This window comes from Carcharodon carcharias, chromosome 13, assembly GCF_017639515.1.
Source record: "Carcharodon carcharias isolate sCarCar2 chromosome 13, sCarCar2.pri, whole genome shotgun sequence".
Taxonomy (NCBI): domain Eukaryota; kingdom Metazoa; phylum Chordata; class Chondrichthyes; order Lamniformes; family Lamnidae; genus Carcharodon; species Carcharodon carcharias.
In genome coordinates, this window is record NC_054479.1 from 94,174,876 (window position 1) to 94,197,118 (window position 22,243).

Here is a 22,243-nt window from a genome sequence, read left to right on the forward strand (position 1 = left end):
TAGATCAAACTGAGTACAGGCAGTGAGTTTCCTTCCCTAAAGGATATTGGTGAAACAGTTGAGTTTTTATGACAAATCAGTTGTTTTATGGTTACCATTATGGACACTAGCTTTATTTATTCAATTAATTAACTAAACTTAAGTTCCTCATTTGCATTGTTGGGATTTGAGCTCACCTCAAGATTAATAGCCAAACCTACTGGACTACTAGTCCAGTAACATAACCACTATGCCACCGTACCCCAGAAATCAAAGTACATTCACACAAGTTAATATATAAAAATGTACTGAAACAAAAACTGGTTAAAATACAAATGAGTGATGAGGCATTGATGTTATTCGCCAAAGATCCAAAACAATAAGTAATTCATTATACTGCCTCAGTAATCAATGAGTGCATCACACCCATTGTGTACTAGACCCAGGTGATCATTAATTATTTTGTCTTATTATTTAAAAAGAAATTGCGTGATTCAATTAAGCAAATCCACTTATAACTGTTGCTGCAAATGTTCACTTGGTGCTTGAGAAATAAAGCAGCTCAATACTTCATTCTGACCTCATCTAAATAAAGTACAAACCATTTGCCTAATGAAAGGCTAAAGAAGTATGTGATAGAGCACGCAAAAGAAGCAGGCCAAGAGTTGCTGCTTGGGTGCAATGGGCGATCTGGCCACAGATTGCTCTGGTTTTCAGAAGTTCTTTTTGCTCTGCCCAAACCAATTTATCTATTGCCAAAAATAAAATATTCCATGAACCAACACAATCAGGCAACAGTTAGAATGTAATTTTTTTTAAAAATTGGATTCAAAAATACTCCTTGATATATTTAAGGAGTGCTAACCTGGTGCAGTTTTATTAATACAACCGAACATTGACTTATTAGCAACAACTTATAGTTATATAACACATTTAATGAATGTGATAATGTGTCTAAGGTGCTTCACTGGAGAGTTACAAAACAAAACACCAAGCCACATATGGAGATAATTAGGTCAAATGGTCAAAAGCTTTGTCAAATGGTTAGTTTTTAAGGAATGGCTTAAAGGAGGAAAGAGAGGTAGAGAAGTGCTGAAGGAATTCCAGAGGCTGGGACCTAGGCAATTGAAAGCATGACCACCAACAATGGACCAATTAAAATCAGGGATGCTCAAGAGGCCAGAATTAGATGAGCACTGATATCTTGGAAGGTTATGAAGCAGGAGGAGATTATGGATATAGGGAGAGGTGAGACTGTCCAGGGACTTGAAAACAAGGATAATAATTTTAAAAGTCAAGACACTGCTTGATCAGAAGCCAACATAGGTCAACAAGCACAGGGATTATAGGTGAATGAGACTTTGAGCGAGTTAAGACGAGAGCTTTGGATGACCTCAAGTTTACTGAGGGTAGAATGTGGGAGAGCAGCCAGGAGTGTGTGGGAATAGTGAAGTCCAAGCAAGAGCGAGGGTTTCCGCAGCAGGTGAGCTGAGCCAGGAGTCAGCTGATGTTACAGAGGTGGAAACTGGCGATCGTACAATGGTGCGAATATGTGGTGGGAAGCTCAACACACTGTCAAACATAACACCAAGGTTGCAAACAACCAGGTTTGGTCTCAGTCAGTGTCAGGGAGAAGGATGGAGTCAGTAGCTGGGAAACTGAGTTTGGAGCGAGGATCCAAAAACAATGGTATCGGTTTTCCCAATATTTAATCCCATTTCACAAAGAATAAGCCTCTTAAGCAGAGTGTCTAGTTCACCAACTGTGAGTAACCTGATTTTAGATAACTGAAAATTACTTTAAAAGAACTTTTACATTTGCCGGTTACATTGGTGTACAATAGACAGTTTCTTAGTAAATTAATAGAGAATTTCCAAGCTACTAAAACATATCTATTAGTGTCCCACAACACTTTTTTTTAAAAAGGTGCTTAAAATTATGAGTCTTTTTGAAAGCCCAAAGTGAGCACAATTAGCGGAAACTCGCCATACGATTAATTCAATCTATGGGTGTGTGGTGATGGGGGTTGGGGGGATGGATGGGTGTGGGTGAGGGGCGGGGGAGCGAGGCTGAATTCCAGCATTATGGTTTTTAAAACCAGCGCAATAAATCATGAAAACACAATTTATTCTGGAAGTAATTTGTGCTTGAAATTTCTCATTCCTTTGCACTGGTTTGGCTTATTTTGGGTGTAAACAAACAACCTAGAGAAAACTCCAGGCCTGTGTCCTGTTAGCATGACAAGAGGTTGGCATTTCCTCCTCTGAGTTACATGATCAGATCGGCAGAAATTGGGCTGTGTTAGTGGAAAGCAATGGGCATGAGATCGGCTTACTGAATCCAAGGAAGTATCTATGGGAAGTTCTGAATATGTACCATTGATGCAAGAATACTAAGAACATCCATTTGAGAATTTGAGGCCCAGGAATTTCAAACAGACCAAGCCAGCAAATAAGACCAATAAGGATGAATCCATGTATCCAATGGGTAGTGGCACTCAGGGGAGGTTATCCATCAATGGATTGCACCCATCAATGGTTGTCCCTACAGGGTTGTGGAATAAGCCATAGCAAGTGAAAATACAATTGAGTTATTTGAGCTTTGAGCAGAGCAAACTGGATAAAGTGTCATGGAAGGGGACAGACCCTAGTCCTTGGGTCCCAATCTGGGCACCCTGTTCTACCTGATTAGATGTTGTTATACTAACATAAAACTGGGAACATTGGCCTGAATCTTCTGGTCAGCGTCCGGGGACGGGCCCCAATTGTCAACACGTAAAATGGCGCACGGTGACATCGGCAGTGCATCCCAATGTCACTGCGCCTCATTCTGATTCTCAGTTCAGCGGGCGCGCAGCGAAGTCCACTGCACACCCACAGAACTGTCAAAGGCCTATTAAGGCCATTAATTAATTAATTTAACTGATTCTCAGGGCTGCCCATCCAATCTTAAGGTTGGCAGGCAGGCGAAGAGCCCAGGTTGGCCTTTGCATTTATCATGAAACCTCATCCACGGGCGGGATGAGGTTTCGTGAAGTGTTTATTAATTAAACAAAAATTTTCATTAAAATTCATTGATATGTCCCAGCTCATGTGACACTGTCACATGAGGGGACATGTTTGAATAATTGTTTCTATTTTTTTTTAAGTTTTCATAAAGAAAATAATCTCCTGGAGGCAGATCCATGCCTCAGGGAGATTTCTGCGTGCTTTCGCGTGCATGCATGAAAGATTGCAGGCCCTGACTCTCCCTCTGCCCCCTGCTCGCACAGGGAGCGCTCAGTGCTTCCAGGTGTGTGTCACGTTGAGCGGGCCTTAATTGGCCCGCCCACATAAAATGGCGGCGATCAGTTGCGCACTTGCTCACGCCCACCCAGCCCGTCCAACGGGGAGAAAATTCTTCCCATTATTTTGGATCTACGCTATTCCAGAACACTCATTTTTAAATATTCTCTGTTTTTTTTAGATATTATTCACAGGGATTTGAAGCTGGAAAATATCCTGGTTAAAAGTAATGATGATGCAGATGACAATGGAATGAAACTCAATATCAAAGTAAGCTTTACCAGTGATGCACCTTCCGCTATCAGTCTGTATACAATGTAATACAGTGGAATTGGCAGTTTGTAAGCCATTCTGATTTTATGTTGGCCCAGAACTTCCGATATTTGGATAGTTGTACCCTGGAAGTATCTCCCGAGGATGCACTGGGGGACACCTCAGAGGTCCCAGTGCACTGGCACATCAGAATTGTCCGGGAAATTTGGACTTCTGATGTGCATTTCCCTTGTGTCTTTGGAACCCTTTGAAACACTGAGTTAAAGTCAGAGGCTTTGGATGGTTCTGACTCACTTACCAGAATAACATCCCAGGAAAGGTTAGAAGGATTAAAACCAGTTGTAACTCCTGGGTAACTACTGACAACTCCCCCACCCCGCAAATAAACCCCCCCCCCAACCACACCCCTGACCCAACTACCACCCCACACCCCCACCCCCACCCGACTCACCCTACCCCCTCACCGACCCACCTCCCTGCTCCCTCAACTTACACACTTACCTTCTCTGTGTAGCTTCTCAAAGTGGCTTTGGGGACTTTAAACTCTCTACTTACCGGAATATGACAGCTAGTGCCCTGGCTTGGCTTCCCCCGACAATCCTGCCCTATGAAGAAGGACTCCCAGAACAAGTACGCTTCACCTTTCTGGCCCTGACCAGACGCCTGGGCTAGAAATGCAGAGTTAGTGAAATAGAAGCAGAGTGACAATTGGACGGTGACTCCCATTTCTCAGGAGATTCAGCCCATTGTAATAATTCTGGTTAACTATGAAAAAGTATCGATGGATATTTAAAACAAGTCTTAAGTAGGTATACAAGACATATTTTCAAGTGCCTTGCAGAAAAACAATCTTTCATAATTTATTGCAAACAAGAGACATAAGTGGTGTATAAGAAGCAGCTAAAAATGAGAAAAGACTAATTGGTTAAATTCATCGTGATCTTTCCAAAAGACACCTAATGGTCTTTCCAAAATTCATATTCCATTTCTCCCTTTTGAATCAGAAATCAGTTTTCTTTCTGAATGTTTTAAAATAGCTCACTTTCATAGACACTGTGTCATTCACAGGGCATGGCTGTAATGGTGGGTTACAGAGTGTAGCCTTACCATGGACTTGTCCTTGCATCAAGTGACATTCTAAAACTGAACAAATTTGTAAATCGCTAGTCCCTGGTTAAAGTTACATTCAGATATGTGCTTTTGTTCTAATTCATAGTTATCTCTCTTTATTCTGTTCTCCCAGATCAGCACAAAGACCTTCACTGCACCCACTTCACTGGCCCTCTTTCAATGTCAAAACCAGGATCTTGGCCCTACAAGTTGATTTTTCTGACAAGATTCAACTTGTAGAGTTTGTCTTCAGAACTCATTGATTTAAGACCTGGTGCCTTTGTTCCCCTACCTAGAACTCTTTGATTATGGTGAGCAAAAGTGATTTATAACAGACTTGACCCTTAGACTAACCTTCTTATTCATAGAAATCATAGAAAATTTAAAACACAGAAGGAGGCCATTCAGCCCATCATGTCAATGCTGGTTGATGGTGAGCTACTCAACCTAATCCCACCTTCCTGCACTAGTTTGGTGGCACGGCAGTTCATGGCTCTTCAAGTAGATGTCCAAGTTCTCAGACAGCATCCTCCAAACTCGTGACCCCTACCACTTGGAAGGAAAAGGGCATATGCATGGGAACACCACCAGCTTCAGGTTTCCCTCCAAGCCACACACCATCCTGACCTGGAAATATATCACTGTTCCTTCACTGTTGCTGGGTCAAAATCCTGGAACTCCCACCCTAACAGCACTGTGGGTGTACCTACATGGACTGCAGCGGTTCAACATGGCAGCTCACCACCACCTTCTCAAGGGCAACTAGGGATGGGCAATAAATGCTGGCCCAGCCAGTGACGCCCACATCCCATGAACAACTATATAAAAAAATTACTTTTGAAATGTGGTGAGAGTTTTGCCTCTATCACCTTTTCAAGCAGTGAGTTCCAGGTCCCACCACCCTCTGGGTGAAAAAAAATCTTTCCTCATCTCCCCTCTAATTCTTCTGCCAATTACTTTAAATCTATGAACCCCTCTGCTAAGTTTAATACTTAAGTTTAGTCAACCCTATCTATGTCCCACAAGATTTTATACGCTTGAATTCAGTCACCCCTCAGCCTCCTCTGTTCCAAGGAGGGGTAAAAAAGCCTATCCAATTCTTCCTCATAGCTAAAACTTCTAGTCCTGGCAACATCCTTATAAACCCCTGCGCCCTTTCCAGCCCAATCATAGCTTTCCAGCAATGTGGTGACCAGAGCTGCACACAGTACTCAAGCTGGATGAAGTGTCATGGAAGGCAACAGGAGATAATCAAATAAGGCTAATGGAGCACGGGCCTTTATACCTAGAGGACTAGAATGCTAAGGGGTAGAAGTCATGCTTTAGTTATACAAATCACTGGTTAGATCATGCCTGAGGCAGAATCTTATGCTCCGCGATCGGGTGCATTTCCCGCTTTGTGGAGTGGTTTCTGTGACATGATGTCGTTGGGCAGGTCAAAAAGTCCGGAACCCGCCCGCTTTGGTCAAATATCAATTTAAATGCCTATTGAGGCAATTAACAACCGCTCTGATTGAAATATACAGCCAGAAGGCAATAATATGCCTTCAAGGTCAGTTTCACTTCAGGTGGGAAACCTGTTTTATTCAGCGTTACCTTGTTTGGGCGGGCTTTTAAACTGCAGCTGAGAACTGGCAGTTCAGAAACCTTTAGCTGCTTGGAGTGCTCATTTCACTGGGCAGAGTAGAATTTTGGATATTTTCTCTTCAGAAGGACTCTCCTCTTATTGAGAGATGTCTTCGGAAACATTATTTAATATTCTATCTGTAACCTAGGAGTGAGTGGTGTCAACTCTCGGACACAGATGGGGATTGTGCTCTCAGTAGAAAACACAACCTCCAGTGAGGGGGAGATGAGCATTAAGAGGAGGAGGAGGAGGTAAGAGCAGGACAAGAGGACTAAGGGATCAGAGGGAGACCCAGGAGACTGTGGGCCTGTAGGGTGGGGACAGAGTAGCACCAGGTCCCAATGGTCAGGAGTAGCCTCGGGAGCCTTAGCAGAGGTGCAGAAGACATCATGCAATTCAATGACCTGCAAATGACTGAGACTCAGTGAAGATGACTGAGGCTCTCAAGGGCAACTGTCACATCCTTTCGTGGGATGCTGGCTGGAAAGATTTCATCAAGCTGCCTTGGGAGCCTTCTGAAGCCCGTCAACCTGAAGGTCACAGTGGTGCTGAACTTTTTCACAAGGAAATTCCAACTCCCCTCCCCAGGGTGTTAATGATGTCCAAGGATTTTATTGGGACTCTGTTTTCACATGCTCTGCTTTAAGAAGGCAGTGATTAAGTAATGGCAAAGCCTCAAATCTAACCTGCAGACCAGCATTGACCACAGGAGTCGTATTGTCTGTGAAAGTAAAGCTTACTACATCACTGAACCTTTATGCCTCCAGCTCCTTTCAAATTATGTCAGAGGACACCGGTAGCATCAACCTGTCTCCAATGTGAGAATATTTCACGCAAGTCTCTGATCTGGTCTGATACACCTTCTTTACTTTCCCTCTGTGCAAAACCAGTAGGGGAATGCGATGGATTCGGGAGTTCCCAAAGATCAGGCAGTATTAATGACACCCATGGTCAGCTGGTTCCTTACACCTAGTGTGATGGTGTTCAAAATCACAATGACCATTTTCCAGGACACAGTCACCCATCATGTATTTAAAGACACTTTGTGCCTGGGTTGTTTGAAGGAGAATTTATGATAGCATGGATTGGGGTTTCTCCTCCATAAATTTGGTAGGAATATTTTTGAAGTGTAGTCATTGTTGTAATGCAGGGAAATACAGTGGATAATTTGTGCAAACAAGGTTCCACAATCAGCCTTCTATTCTGGTTATTGACACCCTCACAAACGTGGTAAACTATCAGATGAACACAGGTTGAACAACACCCTTCACCAAGGAAAATAATTATCGAGCATGTTACATTCACATTGGCACAGCACTTTAGATGTCTGGATAGTTGAGGGACATATTATTGTAGACTTTTGCAGCTTCCAGAAAGGCCTAAACTTATCCTATGACCAAGCAAGATAATGGACAATGACCCAGAACATATCCCCGCTGAAACATCTTTGGAGCCAAAGTCAAATGCCAGAGTCTCAAATACAAGACTCTCACTTAAATGTCTGAGCCACCTCTTCCTCCCATATGTGCACAGGGCAATGGCAAATTGTCTTCTGCAACACCTTCATGATGATCCATCAATCTGCTGTGAGCTTACTCTGCCTCAATCAAGTTTAAACAAAGTGCAACCAGAAATATGTTTTCCGATAATTGATCTTTGTAGGAAACTTCATGGTTTGGTATCCCATGGTATGATAAGGTAGTGAGTCATTCAGAAGATCCCAGATTCATTCACTGATCTGTACTGAGTCAGCTTATGTCACCTTGTGTTTCAGTGAAAGCATTACGTTTAGCCACAGCTTTCCTTGATGACTCTGCAAATATCAGCCAGATATCCCAATTCTGATCATTATCCAATCACACCCTGTCTCCCCTTTGCTGGAAACTAATCGCATGGCAGATGTCAAATGAAGACATAATTGGGTTCAATAGCCCACTAACCTTCCAACACTAATTGTCCTGGCTCACATGAAGAATGGCCACTTGGCTGAGATATTAAAGGCGTTGGTAGTGCTTTACCCCAGGATTGGTTATTAGAGGGGCTGGTGGTGACATACTCTAGTACGAGTCTCTGGCTTTAGGAAGCAGAGGAGAACAAGCTGTTCTTAAAAGTATATTTTCACACACATTTGCCTTTTGTGTTCACAGGTGACAGACTTTGGCTTGTCTGTGCTGAAGGATGGTGCTGGTGTTGGCAGCGAATCAATGTTACAGGATGCGTGTGGTACACCTTTATACATGGGTAAATTGCAGGCACTTTGCTCAGATTAGGTGATGAAAAATGTAATTGTAAACAAGGAGCTTTGATTCTCCACTTACATTTCTAATTCTTTTCTCATTATTTGACAGCCCCAGAGATAATCAATAACTATGACTACAGTCAGCAGTGTGATCTCTGGAGCATTGGAATCATCATGTATATCCTGTATGTACCCAACCCAATGCTTTTTGGGATTTTCTGACTGTCTTACTTCTCATGAAAATTCATGTGCAGCCTTATACATGTGCATGAGTAGAATCAATCCAGCCAATCACACTCCAGATTATAGGTTAGATGTAGTGAAGATGTTTCCACTCGTGGGCAAGTTCAAAACGAAGGCCATGATAAGATAATCATTAATAAATCCAATAAGGAATTCAAGAGCAATTTCTTTACTTGAAAGTGGTGAGAACAAGGAGCTTGCTACCATAGGAAGCATTTGAAATGAATAACAGGTACAATTAAGGGAAAGCCAGATAAGTACATGAACGAGAAAGAAATACTGATCGGGTTAGATGAAGTAAGGCGGTAGGAGCCCTTGAGGTGCATAAATGCTGCCAAGGATCTGTTGGCCTGTTTCTGTGCCTTATGCAAAAATCAATGCTGTGGAAGCCAAATCAGTCTTTGTGATTTCCATTCACCACAACCGCAGTTAACGGCTTTTAATCCCTGGGCAGCCGCAGAACAAGACTTTACACAAGCCAAAGAGGAGACTGCATTATTTGTTTGAAAATTGCACTAACTGGTCCATCATCAACAGCACTTCGGAGATCTGCAGTCAAGCCTGGACGGAGGTCTTGTGGCGCAGTGGGTAGTGTCCCTGCCTCTGAGCCGGAAGCTCTGGGTTTGTGTCCCACTCCTGGACTTGATGGTCAAGGAAGGTGCGTTCATAGTGTGGCCAATCAGGTTGAGTATCAATTTGTAAATTGTTCCAACACATGCCAATAACAGGTGTTAAGAGCTTGAAACAGTCCTGGTCAACCATGTGATGGAAAGGAATTGGAGCCTCTACCATCACTATTCATAGCCCCAGGTTACAACATGCACGTAAAAGTGTATGTTGTCTCATCAACTTGAACTCCTCCAGGGGCTGGCTGGCATCAGATTGGTGCCAACAGCACGAGGTTTGATTCTGGGTTAGATTCAGGACGTGCCTCCTTGTCCTACCCATGGTGGAGTTCATGGCATTATGAGATGGACCTGTCTTCAGGGAAAGAACTCAAGAAGAAGATTATGCCATGTCTAGCTTGTGTTGTAGATTATGAGACTGCAGAGGCAGTTAATTAGTTTCCAATATTCTATTGCTAGGTGTGTCTTCTTGGAGCTAACATCTCCAAGGAAGATAGTTGATCAGGACATTCCACTCATTCATCTAAAGGGAATATCCAAAGAGTTACTGCAAACACAGTTCTGAGTGAATTGAAAAGCTAAAAAAGATTCATTATTCTGTTTTGTGTTGCAGGCTGTGTGGTCAGGCTCCATTTACAGCTACAACTTCAGAAAAACTATATGAGGAAATCAAAAAAGGAGACCTAAATTTTTCTCATTCAAGTCTGAAGTCCATTAGTGAGAGTGGTAAGATCCTTAAGTACAGTAGCATTGCAAATAAACCCAATGCAATAAGACAGGTAATGAGTGATCACCCTGTCAGAATTTTTCAGCTGTTGGATTGTTTTTGTTGAAGCTTTAGCTTGATAATTTATTGGCTTTTAAAAAGTTCTGTCATGGTACATAAAAGAGTCAAAACCAGCTTGATTAATCAAAATCCTGTTCTAGGTTCACTCTCTACATTGTGACAATTGTTTAGTTGGTGTCTAGCCAATTTGCTTGAGGGACAAGAGAAGCCACTCAGTTCAAATACAAACATGCTATGAGATTTGTTCAGAGGTATATCTGATTGGCAATGTTCTGAATTTAACGGACAGTTCTTTAAGACTGTAGTAATTATAGTTTTAAGAAACATAGGACTGTAGCTTTAAGAATAATCCTGTGCTGTAAGATCACATGATCTGTGTAAACCCATCTGTTAGCAGGGAACCCCTAGGAGACTGTCTTTCTTTAGTTATGGAGCTTGATGCACACATGTAGTTGCTGCTGCTGTCCTCTAAATAAAGCTAAATGTGTCCATCAAGAAAAGTTGTCTGGAAGTTCAACATTATGACAAAGAGGTTTTAGTTAATGGTTCAAAGGTATTTATCTGTCTACTTCTCTTCAAATGTGAGTCTGAAGAGAAAACAATCTGGGACCACTAAAGCCAGCTACTTGAAGAAAATAACACAAGAACATAGTAACTCACAACTCTACGCTAAACTATTTTTTACTATACAAGAAGTTAGAAAAGCTGAAATACTAGTGCTAATATTTATGATTTGTTTATGCTATTGTGTTTATTTACTCTTAATAAATTTCTTTGGCATTAGCGCCTACATAAGGGCTAATGTTAGTGTTATATTCAACCTTATGAAGAGAAGGAGGCAAGAGCTGGAACCTGTGGCTAAAACAATCCCAAGAGTGGTTATCTGTTCAATATACCCACTAAAACTTTATAGATATTAAGACTAGTGAAAACATTCTGAAGGACATAGAAGCTGCAGCTCCCCTATGTGATTAATTTTGAAACAGAGATTAAAAAGGTTAAGGATCCAAGATAATGTTACTGATTGTGAGTTATTTTAAACAATGATTGTTTTCTCACTGGAGACTGTTTCCAATAACAATGGTGTTGGGATATGGCAGTTGCTTCTTAATTCACATTTCAATAGTGAGGCTCAGCCAAAAGCGTAAAAACCTCATTTTTCAAGATTAGATCTGTCTACCTTGGGCTCCTGATCAGACACGTCAGTGACCATGAGCAACTACTGTCAACACTGATCATTGGCTTTCCTTTTACTTTAGTCTTCCCGCACTTGGCTATGTTCCACACCTCCATTCATTGCTGAATCTTGCAACATTTCACCTCTGAAGGAATGGGCTTTAAAAGGCTTTAATACAATTCTCAACAAGTCTCTTAATAAATATAGCACCATTTGAACACATCGTACTGCATTATAGGAAGGTTTACGGACCTGTCTCTGTGGGCGTAATCTTCTTGGTCCCACAGAGACGTTCTAGAGGTAGGATTGAGAGCAAGATGAGAAAACTGTGCTGCTGGTCAGCTCAGTGATGCATTCCCAACTCCAAGCAATCCTACTGGAAATAGAGTCAAACATCAACACTTTGGGGTCGGGGTTACCATTGATCAGAAACCTAACCAGACCAGCCATATAAATAGTGTGGCTACAAGAGCAGGTCAGAGGCTGGGAATTCTCCAGCGAGTGATTCACCTCCTGACTCCCCAAAGCCTATCCACAACCTTCATGGCACAAGTTAGGAGTGTGATGGAACACTCTCCACTTGCCTGAATGACTGCAACTCTAACAACACTCAAAAGGCTCCACTCCTTTCAGGACAAAGCAGCCCACTTGATTGGCAGTGCATCCACCATCTTAATCATTCATTCCCTCCATCATTGGCACATTACAGCTGTAGTGTGCAACATGTACAAGATGCAGTGCAGCAACTCGCCAAGATAGCACCTTCCAAACCTGTGACCTCTGCCACCCAGAAGGACAAGGGCAGCAGATGCATGGGAACACTCCCACCCAAGTTGCACACCGCCCTAACATGGAACTATACTGCTGTTCCTTCAGTGTCACTGGATCAAAATCCTGGAACTTCCTTCCAAACAGCAAAGTGGGTGTACCCACAGCGCATGGACTGCAGCAGTTCATGAATGCGGCTCACCACCACCTACTCAAGCATAATTCAGAATGAGCAATATATGCTGGCCTAGCCAATGATGCTCATGTCCCAAGAACAAATAAAAAAAACCCCGCCTGACAGCAGAGGGTGGTTAATTAAGATGATTAATTGCCCACTTGGGGGAAAATTGGTGAAGCCACCAAGATTCTTCGTGAGGTTGGAGAGACCCCTTGCTGAGGCCAACGACACCTCCTCAAAATCCACCCCCACCCCAGAGACACATGATAAAGCAATCCTGTTGAGGATCCCATTCACAATGATGGCCTGACAACTATGGCCATTCTTTATTTTTAACTTTGCTGGACTGTTCAGAGAGCACCTCCTTTTTAAATCACACTTGCACTGCTCTTCCTGCATCAGTGCACCCACCCCTCCTGGTCAGGCTATCGGCCTTCCACACTTTCAGGTCCTCTGATTGGACCTTCAGTCAAGGGAACCCATCCACCATCCTTAATCAGAGGGTTAACACAGAAGCAGCCTGCTAATTAGCCACCTCCCATAAGATTGCACCATATGATACACCTCCAACCCATGTGGGTTTGGGACCCAGAAATAATCCCAACCTCTGAAATTTTTCTCAAGATTTAACATTCGCTCAGTGTCCTCTCCACCATATTACAATAATCATTTAATTTCAATGGTCCTAAAGTGCTTTGGGTCACTCTGGAAAGGCACTATATAAATGCACATTATTTATTTTATCATAATTTTAAAGAAACAAACTATTTCTCAGAAACTGGAATAAAAGATATAGAGAATCTCTGGAGGACATCACTAGATGGGAGCACGGCTCACAGACAGGGATGGAGCTAGGACACCAGAGGGATGAATCTACGACCTGTATTCCCATCTAATAATGTTCCCCACAATGGAAGCTTTGCTTACCGTGTTAGGTGTAGAAATAGTAGGATCATCTACAGGAACAGCTTATATTTCAAGAGATCAGTCTGACTGGTTACTACATTATAATTTTTCTGGGGTGCTGCATTGGGCTGCATTTGAGTGCTTCAGTTGGAGTGAGGGAGTTTGCTGAAGACAGAAGGAGGTTATCCTTTTATTTTCTACCTTTCCTCAGAAAGAAGAGTGTGGCCTTGGTAAGTAGGACTTGGCGAGTATTTCTACTGTCCTTAATATGCTCTAAATGAGAGGAAGTAAAACTAAATGGAGTAATTTAAGGGTAAGTCATGGCAAGGGAGCTCGGTCACATGGAATGCTCCTCCTGTGTGATGTGGGAAGTCAGGGACACTTCCAATGTCCATGGTGACCATGTGCGCAGGAAGTGTCTCCAGCTGCAGCTACTTGAAATCTGCATTTCGGATCTGAAGCAGCGGCTAGAGTCATCGTGGAGCATCCGCAGGGCTGAGATATTTGTGGATAGCATGTGCAGTGAGGTGCTCACACCACAGGGAAAGAGTTCACAGGCAGAAAGGGAATGAATGACCACCAGACTGAGTAAAGGCACTAGGCAGGTAGTGCACAAGTCCCCTGGGTCCATGTCCCTCTCTAACAGATTTTCCATTTTGGATACTGCTAGGGGGAAATGGTTTCTCAGGGGAATGCAGTAAGAGTCAAGTCAGTGGCACCATGGGTGGCTTAGGGGTGGGGGGGAGAGAAAAAAAGAATGGGAGAGAAATAGTGATAGGGGATTCTATTATCAGGGAAACAGATAGATGTTTCTGCTGCCACAGATGTGACACCAGGACGGTATGTTGCCTCCCTGGTGCCAGGGTCAAGGATGTCACTGAGCAGCTGCAGGACATTCTGAAGGGGGAGGATGAACAGCCAAAGGTCATGGTCCTTATCAGTACCAGTGACATAGGTAAAAAGCGGGATGAGGTCTGCATTAAAGCTGGAAATAAATTAAAAAGCAGGACCTCAAAGGTAGTGATCTCAGGATTACCCCCAGTGCAACATGCTAGTGAGATCAGGAATAGGAGAATAGATCGGATGAATGTGTGGCTGGAGAGATGGTGTAGGAGGGAGGGATTTAGATTTCTGAGGCATTAGGACTGATTCTGGGGAGGTTGGGACCTGAACAAGCTGGACAGGTTGCACCCCAGCAGGACTGGGACCAATATCCTCGCAGGGGTACTTGCTAATACTGTGGGGGAGGGTTTAAACTGTAGAGGCAGAGGGATGGGAACCTAAGTGAGGAGACGCAAGAGATGGAACCAAAGATAGAAATGAAAGACAGAAAAATAAAAGGCAAAAATGGAAGGCAGAAGAAACGGGGCTAGCAGCAAATGGGCCACGTACAAAAAAAGATGTGTAAAAAGACAAGTCTGAAGGCACTGTATCTGAATGCACAGAGCATTGGCAATAAGATGGACAAATTAATAGCGCAAATAGACGTAAACAGGTATGATATGACTGAAATTACAGAGACATGGCTGCAGGGTGACCAAGGCTGGGAACTGAATCCAAGGGTACTCAATATTTAGGATGGACAGGCAAAAAGGAAAAGGAGGTGGTGTGGCATTGTTAGTTAAGTATAAAATTGGTGCAATAGTGAGCTCAGAAAATCTAGATGTAGAATCAGCCTGGGTGGAGCTAAGAAGCAACAAGGGGTGGAAAACATTAGTGGGAATTGTATATAGGCCTCCAAACAGTAGTGGTAAGGTAGGGGACAGTATTAAATAGGAAATTATAGATGCTTGTAACAAGGGTGCTACAGTAATCATGGGTGACTTTAATCTACATGTAGGCTGGGCAAACCAAATTAGCAATAATACCGTGGTGGACGAATTCCTGGAGTGTGTACGAGATGGGTTTTTAGGCCAGTACATTGAGGAACCAGCTAGGGAAGAAGCTATCCTAGATTTGGTTTTGTGCAATGAGAAGGGTTCATTCATAATCCTGTTGTGTGGTGTCCTTTAGGGAACAGTGACCATAACAAGGTAGAAATCTTCCTTAGTTTGGAATATAAGGTAGTCCAGTCCAAAACTAGGGCCACAAACAAAGGAAACTACAAAGGTATGAGGCGTGAGTTGACTAACATAGATTGAGGAACATCATTAAAAGGCATGATGGTGGATAGGCAATTGCTAATATTTAAGGAGTGAATATATGCATTGCAACAGTTATACATTCCTTTCTGGCACAAAAACACAACAGGAAAAGTGTCCCAACCATGGCTAACAAAAGAAATTAAGGATAGTATTATATCCAAAGAGGAATCATATAAAGTTGCTAAAAAAAGTAGCAAGCCTGAGGATTGGGAGCAGTTTACAATTCAGCAAAGGAGGACCAAGAGATTGATTAAGAGGGGAAAGTAGAGTATGAGAGTAAGTTTGCAAGGTACATAAAAGAGGACTATAAAGCTTCTATAAGTATGTAAGAAGAAAAGGCTTAGTGAAGACAAATGTCAGTCTCTTACAGTCCAAAACAGGAGAATTTATAGTAGAGAACAAGGATATGGCAGAGCAATTAAACAACTACTTTAGTTCTGTCTTCACAGAGGAAGACACAAATAACTTTCCAGAAATACTAGGAGTCAAAGGTCTAGTGAGGTGAGGAATTGAATGAAATTAGTATTATTCGAAAAACAGTGCTGGAGAAATTAATGGGACTGAAAGCCAATAAATCCCCAGGACCTGATAATTTACATCCCAGGCTATTAAAGGAGGTGGCCATGGAAATAGTGGATGTGTTGGTTGTCATCTTCCAAAATTCTGTAGATTCTTGAACAGTCCCGGCAGACTGGAGGGTAGCAAATGTAATCCCACAATTTAAAAAAGGAGGGAGGGAAATAAGATCAATGGTAGGGAAATTGTTAGAATCTATTATAAAGGGTTTGATAATAGGACACTTAGAAAATCTCAATGGGATTAAATAAAGTCAACATGGATTTATGGAAGGGAAATCATGTTTGACAAACCTACTAGAGTTTTTTTGAGGATGTAACTAGCAGAATAGATAAGGGAGAACCAATGGATGTGGTGTATTTGGATTTTCAGAAAACTTTCAATAAAGTCCCACATAACAGATAAGCATGCAAAATTAAAGCACAAGGGACTGGTGGTAATGTATTGGCATGGATTGAGAATTGGTTAGCAGACAGGAAAGAGAAGGTAGGAATAAATGGGTCTTTTTTGGAATGAGAGATGGTGATTTGGATGAGGGGACCAAATTAAATATTTTCAAATTTGCTGACGATTCAAAATTGGTGGGAATGTGAGTGGTGAGGAGGATGTTAAGAGGCTTCAAAGTGATTTAGACAAGTTGAGTGAGTGGGCAAATACATGGCAGATGCAGTATAACATGGATAAGTATGAAGTTATTCACTTTGGTAGGAAAAACAAAATGGCAGAGTATTATTTAATTGGTGATATATTGGGAAATGTTGATGTACAAAGGGATTTGGGTGTTCTTGTATACTAGTCAGTGAAAGCAAGCATGCAGGCGCATCAAGCAGTTAAGAAGGTTGGCCTTCATTGCAAGAGGACTTGGGTACAGGAGCAAGGACATCTTACTGCAGCTATACAGGCCCTTGGTGAGACCACATGTGGAGTATTGTTTGCAGTTTGGTCTTCTTACCTAAGAAAGGATATACTTGCCAGAGAGGGAGTGCAGCAAAGGTTCACCAGTCTGATTCCTGAGATGGCAGGATTGTTACATGAGGAGCAATTGGGCCTATATTCACTGGAGTTTAGAAGAACGAGAGAAGATCTCAGGGCTGGACAGACTGAATGCAGGGATGATGTTTCCTCTGGCTTGGGGATCAAGAACAAGGGGTCACAGTCTCAGGAATTTAGGCCATTTAAGACTGAGATGAGGAGAAACGTCTTCACTCAGAGGGTGGTGAACCTATGGAATTCTCTACCACAGAGGGCTGTGGAGGCCAAGTCTCTGAATATATTTAAGAATGAAATAGATTTCTAAGCTCTTAAAGGCATCAAGGAGTATGAGGAGAGTGCCGGAGTATGGCGTTGAGATAGAGGATAAGCCAAGATCATATTGAATGGTGGAGCAGGCTCAAAGGGCCAAATAACCTACTCCTGCTTCTATTTTTCTATGTTTCCATGTTTTTATATTATATATATTTGAGAGTTTTTGCCAAATGAACTTATAAAAAATAGTAGAGTGGAAAAGGCCTACCGGTCCATCCAGTTTGCCCTATATAATTATTTTGTCTAGTCCACCACTATATATACTTCCAATCCCAATCAGAAGCTATAAATCTCTTAGGAGAGCTGATTAACAGATAAAAATCGAGCTCAATTATGGAAAAACAAATCGGAAAAGACTTCCCTGATCTCCTCGGGCAATCAAACCTAGTTCAGGAGTCTACTCTGGCTCTGATTAATGTTACACGTAAGTGATCTGTATCCCAGCCAGGAACAGGTGCAGCTCTTGCCTGAAGGACTTCACAAGCCAGCAGCCTATTTCACAGGCCGAGTATACTTTAAGAAAGGAACCGTCTGACATCCAACCTAATTCTGCCTTGAGACTGAGAGCTCTGATCCTCCCTAACCTATACAGTTGAAACAAATTATCCACACAATCTCAAGTCTGGCCCTTTCAACATCTTATAAATCTTGATTGGAAAGGTGTAGACTTAATGGTTGAGTTAAGGTATAGAAACCCAGTTCTTTGAGCCTATCTTGGTAACTAATATATTAAACTAGGAATTAATTTTGTGGCTGTCCTCTCCAAAGCCCCAGTATTGCTTATGAAGTGAGGAGAGCAAAACTGGACATAGTATTCTAATGAGGCCTAATAAGGGCAAAATAGGTTTATTTGTTTTGTAGTGAACTGCCCTGTAAATATCCATTGCATGCTTCATACCTGGGATCATTTATTCTATTCATATCACTCCTTTAAGCTTTAATTTTTTTTCATTTTTATTATTGGTGGGGATCCCAAAAGATAGAGAACAGTTAAAACTCTCTTAGTTCAGATGAGCTCCTCCCTACAAATCTCTCCTGAAATATTTTCCCAATACCTGATTCTTTCCAGGAAGATGAGCAAAAATTATCAAAAAGTTTATTGTCAGCTCTCTATGGCCAAAGAATGGACTTTACAAACTTTTCTACCCCACTAAATATGTGGCTAGGTAACTAAGGTACAATATATCTCATGTAAATACGTAGGAAAATAAACATGAGGCAAGACAACTTCAAAAGTGCACACGGGCAAAATATTATATTGCAAATAAAGACAGAAAATGCTGGAAATACTCAGCAGATAAGGCGAAGCCTATGGAGAGAAAAACTGCATTAGTGTTACAAGTGATGTCCTTTTATCAGAATATTATGTCAAAAGAGTGCACCAAAAACTTGGGATAAACCATCTTTTTGTTTTGCACAATAAATCTATGAGGAATACGTTCAAGGAACAGTTTTTGAAATTAATTGTATAACATCTTCTATTCCTTAAGCTATTGCCTTCATTTCCATTTCTTTTCATTAAAACACTCGTGCTTATGGGAGAATAGAGTTAAGGGGTTGCAAAGTTTCTTCATTGTACCTCATATTCGTCAGCTTGGATCAGTTAGTGGCATCTCATCCAGCAGTTTGTAGGTTCAAGACCTACTCCAGGACCACAGATATAACCTAGGCTGACACTCCAGTGCAGTGTTGTCAGAAGTGTGGACATTTTGATGAGACATAAAAGAGTGTTCCTATCTGGTGCCTGTGATAAAGATCCCGCAGCAATATTCGAAGAAAGCAGGATAATCTCCTGGTGTCTTAGCTCACATTTTCCTTGAACTGCCAAAAATCAGGCCAATTGGTCATTCATCTAGTTTCTCTCTCTGTGGGATTCTGCTATATACATTTCCAGGACAAATCAGTTTGCTTGATCGGTGGCCCATCCAACACCTTAAAGATCCACTTCTTCCACCACCATGAATCCAGATCCACAGAATGCACCTTCAGGAATTCACCAGGACTTCCCAAGCCTAAAACATCCACCATCACCTTCAGTCACCACGCCAGTTTAGATATATATTACTGTTTCTCTAATGTTTCTGGGTCAAAACTCTGGGACTCCCTACCAACGCTATCTCTCATTTTTCTTTGCAGAATGCAGGTGATTTAGTTAAATTTTTTGCACAGCCTCACATGCGTGATAATTTTAAAAAATGACTTGCATGGGGACTTTCATGTTGCCGTGCAGCTCACATGGAATATTGCTCCCTAGCTAACATTATTGTGGGAGCACCTTCACCACATGAACTGCAGCAGCCCAAGAAGGCAGCACACCAACTTCTCAGGGGCAACAAGGAACGGGCAATTAATGCTGGCCTTGCCAACAACATCCACACTTCAAGGATAAGTTAACAGAAGTTGACTGCTGTGTTTATCAATGTACCAGTACTGATTGTAATTCAAAAACAAATGTTTTGGGTCACTTTGTGAGGCCTTGATGATGTCATAGGTGCTATACAAATGCAAATTCTTTTTCTAATCAATTGCTGGCAGGCAGAATGTACCCTTGCTCAAAGGTAAAACATATCACTGACTGATTTATTCAAGAATAGACTAAGGCAGTGATTTCCTGGACCTGTTGTGGTGGGGCCCGCCGCAGGCTATGTGGCAGGCCAGTCATAAGTCCAAAAACTTTCGGTGGGACCAGAAGATCCCGGCGGCAGGCAGGGCTCGAAAATCCGGCCTAACTCTCCATGTTTCTTCAGCATGTTAGATGTCAAACCCATTGACGACAAAATGTGAGTCGTTACGTGAAGGTGTACAGGCTAAGCAATGAATAGCTCCTACTGCTGGGTCTCCTGTGAGCCAATACTTTAAATAGTGATGTGATACCAACCATTCAGATAGCAAAATTTACTTATTGCAATTCTACTGCTACACATGACCGAATTTTATTAGTATGCAGGAGTGACTCATCTACTGGAATACCATACAATGGGAATATTGTATCATGTTTTGTATCTCTTTTTAACAGCTCGCTGCGTTTTAAAAGGCCTTCTTATAGTAGATCCAGCCCACAGAATGACAGCCAGCGAATTGCTAAATCACCATTGGATAACTGTGAGTAATTATTAGTAAATTACTTTGAATTACGAGACTGACCGCAGTGAGTGAACATTGCAGTTACAATTGAACCACATGCATTCAAGTGGGGTCTATTTGTTGTGCTGTATTTGTTTTTGTAGGTTTTCAGCTCCATCTCGAGAGTAGACAGTTTAAACTTAGATTCTCACCATCCACACAAATACATTTAAATGCACATAGACCTCTAACCATGAGGCAATTGAGGGAATAACAGCAGTTGCATATGGTAAATACACTTCACTGGCATGTTGTAATTGGACTATGTTGAATTCCCATGTTTAAATGGGTACTTAGGTTTCGTAGGCTGAATATGTTTCCTATACTGTACACTGACAAACAAACCATGGGTAAGATGATCATAAATGAAGATGTACATTTTAATTTTGCCAAAAAAAATACATTGAAGTTGTACCTCTGTATATAAAAGCCCTGAGGAATAACCTGTCGTAAAATACCCTGGTAGAAAACTGCAGGCAGAACCATCCCAGATTTGCACTAAGTGCAGTAGCAGGCGGGTAAAATGATGTTTTATCCATCGGCAGTGTTGGCGTGTTATCATGGTCTATTGTCCCAAATCTGCCACATTATTTATGCATTCCCAGGAAACACACCGATTCACCTGCCACATCATCACCTTGTTGCTTCATCACGCCAGGCACCACATTTAAAGTACAGCTGCACTCAGTGCTTCCAGACCAGGACTGCAGCAAAGAAGACTTGGCCCCAAAAGGCAAAAAGACTACAGCCCTCGAGCATCTTTTGGATGCCATGGAGGCCCGCAGTGATGTCCTCTACCCCAGCTTTGGCCACAGGAGGGGTAGTAACATTACCACTACAGTACTACAATTTGGCAGGTGTGGGAGTGCCAATGCTGCACAGAAGAGGTTGGCTACCCAATGCAGATAGAGAATGAATGATCTCATCTGTGCAGTCAGGGTATGGCAACTATCTCATCACTCTAAACTCTCACACACATGCCCATCACACATTCACTGACATCTCACTCACTGTGAGCTCAAGGGACACCACCACCCATTCTCCCTCACATACTCTCACATGTCCATCTGGCTTCATCACCTCTGGAGACTGCCTCCTCAGCCCTCACCATCTTGAGGCTACTTGCACAAATCAACATGTGCTCCCACACACACCATGGGATGCCCTCCTTCCCCAGTACAGCTCTTGTGCTGCAGCCTCTTCCCTTGCCTGAGGCCATTTCTTGCTCTTCCCCAAGCAAGCCCTAGCCCTACAGCCATTGAAAAGCCACCGACATATGGCTGATTTGGTAGGTAGAGACCTGCCTGTGAGGCCTCCTAAAAGTGATGTGGTGTTGTCTGTGAAGCCTGGCGCCAATGACTGCTAGTGCTGACTGAAGCAAGGCAGGCAAACAAACCTTGAAGTCCTGAGCAAAGTGCAGGCTGCTAAGTGCACATCACATACGTGCTGTTGTGAAACACGTCGGTGTGTTTTCCCGTTGTCGTGAAACCAATTATGCCATATTGTCTGCTCACGCCACTGAACATGTCCAACGCTGGAGGGCATGGAAAATCCCAGCCTCCGTTGTTATTTTAACAAAATCATTCATAAAACAGCTTTTTCCACATTCATTCAAAAGTATTTATAGTGTAATAAATACTCAAAAAGCTGTATAGACTAAGAGCTAAAATACCGTATGAAATAATTTCAAAGAACTGTTTTACCTAACGCAGTTGCCTGAGTTTGCAAGTTTTTTTGAAATTTGTAGAGAGTCAAATCCAGCTTTACAAGCAATGCTTATACAAGAAGGGTGCTAGTTGGAAACTTGCAAAAAGTCAATCATCATCTTTGATCTGTGCCTGCTCCCACTGACAGTATTGCCATATTAAAGAGAACTTAGCTTAGAGTTTAATTTTGTG

General features: G+C 42.2%; 1 protein-coding gene across 1 annotated transcript in view; it reads left to right on the forward strand.

Moving 5' to 3' along the window:
- Positions 1 to 22,243, forward strand: part of LOC121286111 (serine/threonine-protein kinase 33-like) — a 48,367-nt gene that overhangs the window by 16,092 nt on the left and 10,032 nt on the right. Inside the window, exons 6-9 of the mRNA XM_041203101.1 lie at positions 3,445 to 3,533; positions 8,421 to 8,514; positions 8,622 to 8,697; positions 9,995 to 10,160. Of these exons, the coding sequence (XP_041059035.1) occupies positions 3,445 to 3,533; positions 8,421 to 8,514; positions 8,622 to 8,697; positions 9,995 to 10,160 (425 nt within the window). The remainder of the gene's footprint in view (positions 1 to 3,444; positions 3,534 to 8,420; positions 8,515 to 8,621; positions 8,698 to 9,994; positions 10,161 to 22,243) is intronic.